At 41.4% G+C, this 11,912-nt stretch overlaps 1 protein-coding gene across 1 annotated transcript; it reads right to left on the bottom strand.

The window, feature by feature from the left end:
* Positions 1 to 6,190: 6,190 nt before the first annotated feature.
* LOC110681235 (S-adenosylmethionine decarboxylase proenzyme-like) lies at positions 6,191 to 10,688 on the bottom strand. The gene is made up of 3 exons (XM_021857004.1): positions 10,668 to 10,688; positions 8,540 to 8,695; positions 6,191 to 8,156 (listed from the first exon to the last, which is right to left on the bottom strand). Exons 2-3 carry the CDS (start codon positions 8,684 to 8,686, stop codon positions 8,019 to 8,021), a joined length of 285 nt encoding a protein of 94 aa, XP_021712696.1. The 5' UTR covers positions 8,687 to 8,695; positions 10,668 to 10,688; the 3' UTR covers positions 6,191 to 8,018.
* Positions 10,689 to 11,912: the final 1,224 nt, after the last annotated feature.

Genomic DNA, 11,912 nt, shown 5'->3' with positions numbered 1-11,912 from the left:
TGTATTATGTGATAATAAGGTTAACAATTCAAACGTTTCTTCTACTTCTTTTATAATCATATTATGTACCCGACTGTTACAGAATCAATTTTTCTTTGCAAAAGTACATTATTTATTTATCTACTTGGCTTACATCAATTATCTTGATAAAACCTCGCCAACAACATTTCGCCAGTTCACTCGTCATGGCCGCTTCTCTCCATGCTCGACTGCGACCCACGCTCTCCAGGTCCTGGTGCACCTGGTCAATTCACCTAGCTCGCTGCTCCCCACGCCCTTCTTGATCTGACGTAGCCAACACCGTCTTTACAGTGTTGTTGTCCGGCATTCTTGCAACATACCCCAAGAGCTTGCAAGTCCTCCTCGAGCCTAGTCCACGTCTCATGCCCTAGAGATCTACCGGTCTTATGAGCGTTTTGTACATCGTCCATTTGGTGGCGGGGGTGAATCTTTCTTGACCGCAGTTTCTTCTGGAGGCACGATTTCCGCTGATGATGCGCCTTCGTATTTCCCGACTAACATTGTTGTCAGCCGTCAACAAGATCCGAGGTAGACGAACGCTACTCTCGATCTTGTTGACTAGCATGTGTAGTGCTGTAATCGTAGATTTCCACTTTGGTAACGAATAGGTATTTGGAAAGAGGCATTGCTTCCATAAATTTGAATTTATGAACTCACCTAAGACCTTTTCCATTATTTTAGCATCACTAACGACAGACTCATCGGTCTGTAAGCTTTGGGATGGTTTTGTCTTTTTTTCCCGCCTTCGGGATAAAGGCAACTCGAACTTGACGCCAGTCATCTGGAATATGTCCTAAGACAAACTGGCCTTAAAAATCTCTATAATGGAGGAATAAGCGTTTGCTCCTCTTTCTGGATAAGCGCTGGAAAATTCCATCCATGCCAGCAGATTTAAATGGCTCAAAGATTCACTGCCCTTTCCACCCTTGCTCGCGTAGGCTTCTTTGGCAACCTTCAATGCGTCTCTTTTGGGACTTGAGTCCCATGACAGAGCTCTTGTTGACCAAGACGCCATGTCTGCCGCATTAGCGTTCACGCTCGCTTCAGGGATTGAATCAGGGAAGTGAGTCCTCAGCATTTCACTCAGTGTTTCTGTGGGATCCACAGTGAGCGAACCGTCAGTCTTGCGGAGAGTTCCCAGACCATTGGAGTGGTCTTTCGATAGACTTTTATTAAGTCTGGCAGCTACGGGAGTATTCTCAATGCTTGCATTTCCTTGGTGTAGTCTGTCAGTGCCTATCGGTATAGGCTCCAATCAGTAGAGCGTTGGCACGGTTGAACCAGGTCCGTCCGACTCGGCTCAGATTGGGTACCACTTCTGGTACTAGTACTGCATTTGTCCCTCGGTAGTACAAAAGGTACCCAAGTTTGACAGATAGCAGTACACTTTTCACGGCATTCTAGATTACCTTATGAGCCATAAAATTTTGGGCAACTGCAAGGGACATGGAGGTCTTTAATGTGTCTTTGGTCGAACTCCCTCCGTGCAGTTTTCCTAAGCTTTTCAAGATGGTTGTTCCATCAAGGAACATCTCTGCTCGACCTAACAGTTTTAGTCGGACAGCTTTCTTGATATATACATTAAGAATTTCGTTTTTATAGAGTCAGAAGCCATTTCTAACTCTAGTACAGTCAACTTTCGTTCGTTGCACTAAACCCGTAGCCCACTTAGTGAAAGACTTTCACTAATCGGGCTGAGTTTCGAGCTGTCAAATAACATAGAACAAAAGAAAAACAGAGCTACCAACATTGATAAATTGAGTCTTATGTCAGAAAATGACGTTTGCGTTCGTTTTAGGTGGGCTATAGCCCAACTAACGGGAGCCCAATTAAACGTAGCCCACTTAAAGATAGTGCAACGAACGAAATTCGACTGTACTGTTTTGATAATAGGATCTATGATATAGTCTTTGGATCGGAGAGTGGCTGAATAGGTTTCCCAATCAGTCTTCTTAGGATATTTAAACGATTTTGCAATAGTTAGACCCCCTTCCCATTCAAAGACTATGTGTTTGTGGTCTGACATAGATATTTCATCAGAAACATGCCAGTTTGTTATTTTGTTGGAGATGGACTGACTACATTAAGTCAGATCCAGCACTTCCTGTCGTATGTCGTTTTCATATGTAGGCTTGTCACCTGTGTTACATATGTCAATGTTTTTTTGAGGATAGAAACTGTAAAAGGTACTCCCTCAAGAATTTATATTTGTATTTCCCCATACAGTGTGATGCGCATTCGCTTCACATCCGATGACAAGGGGAATGTTTGTTGTTCACAGTAGGAGGTTAGCGCAGCAATCTCTGGAGGAGGAACAACTTCCGCGTCGCCTGGGAAATACGCCGAGACCATGACGATATCAGCTTTCCCCTAGCGGTAGAACCTCCACCCTGACTGCTACGATGTCACGTTTAATGAATTCCGTAATTGGAAAGTATTTATTGTCATTGCGTATTAGAATAGCTGCTCTTGTAGAGAGCTGGCTGTCATCATGTACCAACCTACATGAGTTTACATGAATACCCTGTATTCGAGATTGGTTGACCCATAACTCCTGGATAAGAGTCACAGTGAACAGTTCTTTTGTGAATCTCCGGCAAAGCAAATCCATTGCGCTTCGAGCATGATGAAGATTCACTTGAATGATCTTAGTCATTTTTAAGTGTGCCGCAGTTTCCAGGACGGCGGTCGTCATTCTTTGGATGCTGCGGATCATCTGTATTTGTTTTGGACGATGTTTCGGGTGTTCGTGTTTGTCAATCTTCTTCCCTAGGCCAGCCTTTTTTGTCTCTGTAGTCGAATCAATCTTTTACCAGATACTCTGCTCTTATATGGCACCAATCTGCCACCGCTAGGGAATGTTTACTGCCACCGTTAGGGAATGTTTACTCCAACAAACATGAGAACAGTGAAGTGAAAATTTTCTCCAGCGTTGATGAGATTTTTTTGTCGCGAATTAACTTTGTTTCGTTAATGTAGTTTTCCGGTGTTTTGAATAGCAGAAGAAGATGATTGCATGGAGAACAATACCTTCCAAAATACGGAAAGGTGAAGGATGTACTGTTAAGTGTTATCACGAGCTTGAAAGGTGGTGAAGAATCACCGGTGATGTGTACCCTATGAGTCTAAAGGTATATTTAATACGTATTTTGCGCCTGATAATCCGCGAATTATGCAGCGATTTAGTGAAATGAAACTGAAAACTGGTCAAGCTATGTGCCTGATAAGCGAACCATGCTGAATAATAAAGTTTTATGGAACGTTGTTTCTATGTAGTGATAGTTAATGAACAAAACAAACTTGCTAGCTGTCACTTGGCATTTCAAAATGGCGGAACGGTAAATCTGACATATTGGATTACCTCCCTTTTAAATACCTTGGGGCAGCCTGTTAGTTGAATTTTTGTTCGACTGAGCGGTTTTGCCCTTTATTTTTCTCAGCTGTATTTCGCCAAAGCAATAGTTGAGGATAAAGTTGGATTTTTGGGTTTATTCGACGACTGGCGTGAGGTGAGAATTGTCGGTCTCGTATAGCGAGGTGACAATTGTCGACTCGAGTGAAGTGACTCGCCGTGTAAATCAAATGGAGAGTCACTTCACTCGAATCGACAATTGTCACCTCGCTATACGAGACCGACAATTCTCACCTCACGCCACTCGTAGAATAACCCCATTTTTTAGGTTCTCCAAAGACGGCCCATCAACCGTAAATATCCACTCGACGTGGATATCGTTTGGTGAGCTTTTTTGGAGAATACGCCAACTAGAGGTTATGATGTCGTTCTGGCTCTCGCTGAGTGTTTTTATGCGCTCATTACAGTATTTCGCTCTTTGTGGAAAGAACGCACGAATTGGTTCTGGACGCTGAATGTTCTCCTCGTCCATTGCTTCCAACTCGGCACCTTCCCAAGGCATGAGTGAAGGAATCATTTCTTTCACCCAGTCTGCAGTCTCGAGATCCTTGCAGACAAGGACCATATATCCAGACTTGAAGAGCAGGTTGCAGAATTTTGGTTTCATCGGTTCATTACGCTGTTTCTCCACTTTTAGCAGCAGGGCCTCCTGAAGAGCATCAAGCTGAGTCGTGGAAAGATGGGATGTGGGAAATTGTTTCGGAACAACTCCGACCTTCCTACGATTGGTCATGTCACTGTAGCTATGACCAATCGTTTGGTTAAGGACCGCACAAAAGGGTCTATTTTATTCCTGCAGGTACGCGAGGTACCAATAGTACGCCATGTCCAGCCATTTACCGTGCAACAAGTACATAATTGGGTTTATTCTACGAGTGGCGTGAGGTGACAGTTGTCGGTCTCGTATAGCGAGGTGACAATTCTCGACTCGAGTGAAGTGACTCTCCATTTGGTTTACACTTTTGATCCCACCCTAAAAGCCATTGGTAACCAAATGTGTAGCTCGTTGTTTTTATTTAAATTAATGGACAAAAAAAAAACTATCACCACTGGGAGATAGAGGATGCTAGCATTGATAAATAACGTGTAAAGTCGAGTCTAGTACACGACACTGTAGACGGCCTTACAGTTGAGATCTTAATACGCGTATTTGTCGAAGGATACAAACTCTAGTGAAATGGTAAATGGTATAATACTAGATCGCAGTAGATCTAGTGTGAATCTATTCGTTTGCTCAGTAACAACAAGCTACACACTTTAGTACCAATGCCTTTTGAGGCGAGATCATAAATTAAGCGAGTCAGGTTAAGGCCTGAGTGACCTCTGCTGTACGTAGAAGACGTCTGCATTCGACTCGGTCCATGGCTGCCCGTCGCCAGCTACGCATTTTGCGAAGTTTCCGAAGATCGTCCTCAATCGATCGACCCATCTTGCTCGCTACGTACCACGTCGTCTTGATCCGGTCGAATTATGTTCGAGAACCATATGGTCCATGTATCATGCCCATAGAGGAGTATCGGTATAATCAACGTTTTGTAGGTGGTTAACTTCGTGCGACAGCGAATTCTGCTTGATCGAAGAGTTCTGCGGCGTCCAAAGTAAGCACGATTTCCAGCAACGATGCGTCTCTGGAACTCTCTGCTGGTGTCATTGTCGGCGGTCACCACTGAGCCCAAGTACACGAATTCTTCGACCACCTCGATTTCATCACCGTCGATATGAACTCGAGGAGGGGGGCGTGCCATGTTCTCTCCTGAACCTCTCGCTATCATGTACTTTGTATTCGACTCCTTGATGTTCAGTCAGATTCGCCTAGCTTCAGCCATTAGTCGGATGTACGTATCCGACATCGTCTCAAGAAAGTTGCGAAACCAAGTAGCTGAACGGACTTTCTGAAGATCGTGCCACTTGTCTCTATCCCTCTAACGCAATGTTGAACAGTAAAACAAATAGCCATCACCTTGCCGTAACCATCTGCGATATTCGAAGGGACTCGAGAGTATCGTTGATACTCGGACTACGCATATCACTCGCTCCATTGTCGCCTTAATCAATCTTATTAGTTTGTCCGGGAAAAGTTCTGACCATGCATTTTCGTTGAACCCGTCCTAGGAAAAAATTACGAAATCCTTGACAACCCATCATATCGTCAACCTCGATGTTTCCCGACTCCAACAGTTTGAGAAAGAACTTCTTGGTATTGGTAAAGTTAAGAACAATTTGATATGCAGTAATGATGCAAAATAATGTTTTATCAATAAATTAACAGATTTTGATTTTCGCAATTCTATGCGATTTAATTCAAGGCATGTTCGGATAAGAAAGAACGCTCACTCGATTTCCCAGATACCACTAATGGAAGTCTAAGTTAATCTATTTTGCAAATGTAGTACAGCTAGAAAGTATAAAGTTCAATGTTTAAAACTAATTGAAATTAGTAGACATATAAAACATTATCCTAACGGAATTAGAAAGTAAAACGAAGCACTTCCTCCAAATTTGTGCGGAAATGACAACAAAACTCATTGATAATACATATGCCTAGCCATTTATTTTCAGTTTTATTCCAATCCTAACTATTGTTCCAGTAAGCCGGTTTTTCTCCTCCAACCTAATTGCCATCGAAAAATATAGGTACAGAGCCTTCTGTGTAGTCAACGCTTTGCGCGCATCTCTCAAAAACTCATAGCCTAATTTAGGTTTTAGAATTTTTTAACCTACCGCTAAATCAGAAACAGTATTCTGGTACTATTTCAACCATATAGTTAACCTTGTTTTATCTGTTGTTTTCTCAGTATTACTGTGTAAGGAAATATCAATGAGCTTCATAATATTCATTCAATGGTAAAACCTTCTCTAGTATTTTTTTTTATCGTTTCATCATTCTTGACATTGTAGTTTTGTTTAGAACCATCTTATTACATTCCTCTGCTGTTTTGTCGTAATTGCTAGTTTATGTAATTTGTATTATTTTTATTATTAAACTTTTTATATTTAATTGGCTTTTCAGCTTCTTGCTTTATTCTGGTTATATTTAATGTGTCTTGAAAAGTTCATCATGAGTCATAATGTTTTAACGTCATTTGGGACGCTTGTTTTATATCATCATTTTTTTTGTTCATATTAGGGGAATTGGTGAGACGTTTTCATTTGGGATGTTTGACAGTAAGGAAATTGGGATATAAAATACTATTACAGTTGAAAGTTCTGCTCAATTGCAGATAAATCTGGTTGTTTTTGTTAAAATACTTTGTATTCTTTCTTGTTCAAATATCCGTAGTATATGTTTTTAATGTTTGTGTAATGTTTGTAATTTCATGTGCTGATTTTGAATCTGAATTGTTCACTTGTGCTACGAATACAAATCCAATGATATTAGATAAGCGAATATTATACTTTCAACGAGAATCTTTTTAATCTGCACAATTGGAGTATTGCAATTGTTGATAAAATTGAAATCTACAACATTGATTAACTGGTTGCCTTCAATAGCGATTGTTTTGTATAGGATTTTAAAACGTGTGCTACCTTGGTGGTGGATCTCTCGGTGGTGCTGGTTACATTGAACGACTACTACATCTAGCTGTTTATGCTGTTGTTGATTGTAGATAAACTGATCCAGAGAGAACATGTTCCACCACCGGCTGTTGCTGTAAATTGCTTGTAATTCTTTGTATTTCTTCACTGTGATCTCTTTTTTAGCATTCTGTTCGCCGTGGTTGGCAACGCTAAAGATGTTACTGATATTGATCGGAACAAAAGCTGATAGAGATTGTGAACGCATATCGAATACAGTCACTGCAACGATTATAGTGATGGTTACTAACAGTTGGCCAGCAACCGGGTGATTGGCCACGGACCAAACATCGTCGCCACAGTATCGACTGAAGAAATCATCTAGAAAAGCTTTGCTCCACAGTCGTAGAGCGAAACAGAAACGTGCGATGATCGGTAATTTATCATTATCAAAGCGATAATAATAACGGTAATTGTGGAAATCGAGAAAGGCATCAGAACGGAAGGAAGCATAAGCTTGCCGCTCGTTTGCCGCGTGGTAGTCAATTTCAGGATATCTTGTTGCGCCACCAGGAGAATAAAACTAGCGGCGAGCATTCTTCAATGTTCAATACAAGCACGAATGATATCAACTGGATCAGTATGATAGAGAAAAGGACAGACGGTAGGTCCAACAGTTTCTTCAACTGTCCGCACAGTTTCACCAAATGATCATCATTCTTATCGTTCATTTGTTGAAAGTATAACATGCCGGATTTTTCGATGTCGTTGATCGCTTTTCCATTTTCACTGATCTGACTCATGTCGTTGACGTTGTTGTTATTGTTGAGGATGATTTTGCTCTTGTTGTATGCCTCATCAGAAACGCCAAAGAGGAAAAAGTTTTTGGCGAAACTCAGCGAAGTCAGCACCGGGAAGATGTTGAAGAACAAACGGAACAAAGCCACCGAAGAGGAAAGGTAGGAGAACGGGGAGGGACGGATGATGAAAACGTTCTTTTGGAGGGAGCGGGAGGGGACGGGAGCGGGGAAGTAGGGTTAGCCCCTTCGAGGGCTAGGCACGGTAAACCTCAGCTTGGGTATTTGCAGTACTGGGCGTAGGTCAGATCGTAGGTCGGGAACCGCGAGAACTGAATATCGCGACGCTTCCATTGATCGATGGTGCCCAGGTGTTCAAGCTCACGGGACACGTTCGCTGCCGGCGAAGTCTGTAAAAGATGAAAAAGAAAAGGTTGTACCCAGGGTTAGATGATATAATTCTCGCTCAGATTGTTTTCTTGGTAGCAATGTTAGCAATAAGGAAGTTGCATAAATTCCTAAGAAAGATTTGGACCAAACGCTGGTTCTTAGACTATATTGAAGCATCCTTCAACAGTTGAGAGCTGCTCTGGCTACGTTCTTGGATTAGTTGGGAATGCAACAACTTTCCAAAACATACCTGTCTCGTAATTCTACATTTTCAGCAATCAATCCCTCCCTTATCGACTCATGAAGGGTTGACCGTAACAAGAAATATGCTTTCAGGCCTAACAATGCAATGCAATTCCCCAAACCCAATAAACCGCAACCAAACACCACCCGCGCCACTTACCTTGTTTGCGAAAACGGTCACGATGAACTTTCCCGGTTGGAACGTATCAATCACGCGTGCAATCAAATCCCCATAGCTAGAGGATGCGACATTGCTCTCAAAGCTAACGTACGAAAAATCGGGCTCCGGAGTGATGTGGATCGTCATGTAGCATCCCTATATGTGGAACACGAGAAAGGAAGAAACAAGAAAAAATATTATGCCATGGAATAACAGCACACAAGAATGTATGATGAATGAAGAGGCTCTTAATACCGATAGAAATACGATAAGTGGTTACAGAACTTTGCCGGCGCGAACATTGAACAAACAGATAAAGTTATGTGGTATGAATTATCGTAGGAAATTTTCGCCAAGGAATAAACTTTACGAGGGGAATAACTATCATCGTTTTCAAACAATTCAAAAACAGTTTTCTATTTTATAATCTCAGCATTCTATATGAAAATGTCTAACTATTCTTATGTCGATGTCTGAATAACAGTAAAGCTATTTCACTAACATTGAGTTGTTCGAACGAAAAAAACTGGTTTTCGATTTTTTATGATTGTGATGATGTGGACGCATGACTATCACATGTAGAATGAACTAGAACATCAAAATTCGATTATGCGAAAATGATATGTTATTGAGACGGTACACTGCCATAATTCGCATGTCAAGTTCCCATGTTTGGTGGCTTTGCTATTATTCACATGGAAAAATTGGTGCGTTTATGCGCAGTTACACATACCTCCTTTCTACGAAACAACAATGTACAGCAGCAACATGAGAGAACGAAAAAAAACTTAAAAAAGAAATTCAGAAGCTAAGGTTATGTACCAAATGAATCGTGGAGTAGTCAAAGCGGAGACATTCAATTGGAGCGGCACTTGTTGCATTTTCTAATACGACTCTGCCTACTCTCAGCAGCTTCTCTTGCACATTTATATTCTCGGCACGACCTGTGTGCAAAAGGAACTAAGGGGACTTCGTGATTGCTAGCACAAAATAAAAAACGGCACGTGTGAAATGGCTTGTTTGGACGCCACCTAAAGCATGGCATGTCTATTTCGGTCGGAGTGTTAGTTTGTCAGCATAAAAGTATAGTTAGAAAATGAACACACAAAAATGAAGAACGAGAAGTAATGCATATTTTGTTTATGATAATACGTATGACATCATATCTTTTCACATCAACAGAAGTTGAGGCGTAAAACATCGTCAATCTCCGAATACACATTGTTCCTGTTAGGAAATAAGATATGTGAAGCTAAATCTGATCAGAAATTGCCTCTAACTTCTTATAATCTCTCTTTTCACACTACTTCCACTAACTACTTTGAATGAAACACCTCAATCGCGCCCCAGAGGAGATAGTGAGTGTTATAGCGCGCAAACCATCCAATGTAGAAGCAATTTACAGAAAGTCTAATAGAAGGGAAGAGACGGGAAGAATGTTCAATGTAGTTCATATATGTACTCTATTAACAGCGATAAAATGGCTCACCATCCTATATACAGCCTATAACTAATACAAGTTTGTTGAGGGATTTCCCAATTGTTTTGAGTGATCGAGCACGAGTATTATTGGTTATTATCAGCTTAATGAAGGATACCCCTTGGGCTTTTGTCTCATATATTAAAACTCTGTTGTCTCTCACAATCACGGTAGCTGCTGAATAGTCGATTTTCTATAGTTGATACCTCTCTTGCCATATATAGCACAGGTTAATCACTGATTTTAAGACGACCGTAATCTGAACGAATTTCGCAATGCGATATAGTTCAATCATCATTGGAATAACTTTTTCGCCCCTTGGTGTATCGGTCCATCAACATCGCAACTAGCATAGGTGACCTAAAAACTGAAACAATTGTAAAAACAATATCATCTATCTAATTTGATTTTTAATCAAACTTTGTAAATTGTACCATGATGATTGTTACCTTGCAATAATTGATTGAGCACAGATTTAAGGGTGTTTTTTTTTATCTGAACAGACAGTGCGGTGCGGCCTAGCCACTTTTGATACTTCATTTTGTACATTTTTAAAATTTATCCGGCATGAGTCAGGCGGTGTGTCGTTACCTGCAAACGTAGATTGAGTAAAAATAAATTTAGCGAGAATGACGAAAAAAATACTACACTTTTGGAGACTCCATCATAAATATCCGCCGGTCGAAACAGATAACGTATCGTGATTACCATACCGGCGTAATAAGTTGTGGTATGCCCGAGTTTCTGAAAAAACATAAGAAAAAAATGACTCTGAATTCTCAGGCAAACTTCCAGAACGCCAATCTAACAGATATTACCTGCCGTGTGCCTCCAGGCATGTCTTGTTGCATTCACATCTTTGGTGTATGAAGACAGTCCATCACTTTCGGGTCCTCAGGATCGGTCATTCAGTATCTCGATGGGTCTTGATCGCGGAATTAGGTAACTGCAGAAATTATTATCAAATCAGATTCAATCATTGGCGACTGCGTTTGCAGAGTGAGCAATGGCCGTAATGTCTCATGTTATGCAGATGATGATTGGTGGTTGTTGTTTGTTGTTCGGGTATTATGTGGTTCAGCATGTTTGTTTGTTGCGCGGAGCCCCCTCCCCGCGGCTCAATGTAGTACGAATGGCCAGCAGTCGCGATTAAGCGCGCCCAGGCGTAGGGCGCTCCATCTTCGAAAAATGAATCCAGGAAGGCGAACTTCCTCCGTCGAAACCACGATTGGGGGGAGACCTTCTGCATTTCCGGGCTCGCTGGTGAAGGTCTGCGCGGTAGAACAGTTATCCTCTATCTTCGCCGTAGCCGGCAATCTCCGATGCGAGACGTAGCATGCGGTTTCTGCAAACACTGCAGCGGCGTCGCAGTTGCCGCACGTCTTCAGAATCTCAAACCGGACGCTTTCGATAACGAACATGCTGTGGTGTCGCTGATTTACCGTTGGACGTCAGGACGGAAAAACATGAAACGAACCACGAAAAAAATGAAAAATGTAAAAATTAGTGGCAGGTTGGAAGTGTTAAAATGTGTGGCCATAGCGAGAATGAAAATGGGTTATGGAGTTTGAAAAAGATGCCAATCAAAATTGCGAGACGCAAATATAGGATTTAATTAGACGCGCTTACTTCTTGTCTGACCTTCTACCGGTCCACGGTGCTCGTTAATAGCTCTCAAAAATAGTGGTGAACATCACTTTCAAAATATCGAAAAAGATGGTCTTATGACCGATCTTCCTACGAGATATTTATGAGACAAAAATGCCGTCTCTCGTGTGCCCTAATAAGAAATAGGAAGTATGCTACACTCATAGTTATTACATCCTAGCTATTCAAGTCGTAACCTAATGCCTTTATATCCTATCATGTGCACATACAGTTGTGAGTTATCTC

The sequence above is a fragment of the Aedes aegypti genome, unplaced genomic scaffold, assembly GCF_002204515.2.
Source record: "Aedes aegypti strain LVP_AGWG unplaced genomic scaffold, AaegL5.0 Primary Assembly AGWG_AaegL5_hic_scaff_598_2072_PBJ_arrow, whole genome shotgun sequence".
Lineage (NCBI taxonomy): Eukaryota > Metazoa > Arthropoda > Insecta > Diptera > Culicidae > Aedes > Aedes aegypti.
This window is presented reverse-complemented; position numbering and strand designations above follow the sequence as displayed.

Bases quoted from the DNA above. Each gene is read 5' to 3' on its own strand.
- LOC110681235 (XM_021857004.1), bottom strand. From the start codon at position 8,686: ATGACGATCCACATCACTCCGGAGCCCGATTTTTCGTACGTTAGCTTT. The intron at 8,157-8,539 runs GTAAGTGGCGCG...CATCTTTTACAG, and splicing joins TGACCGTTTTCGCAAACAAG to ACTTCGCCGGCAGCGAACGT.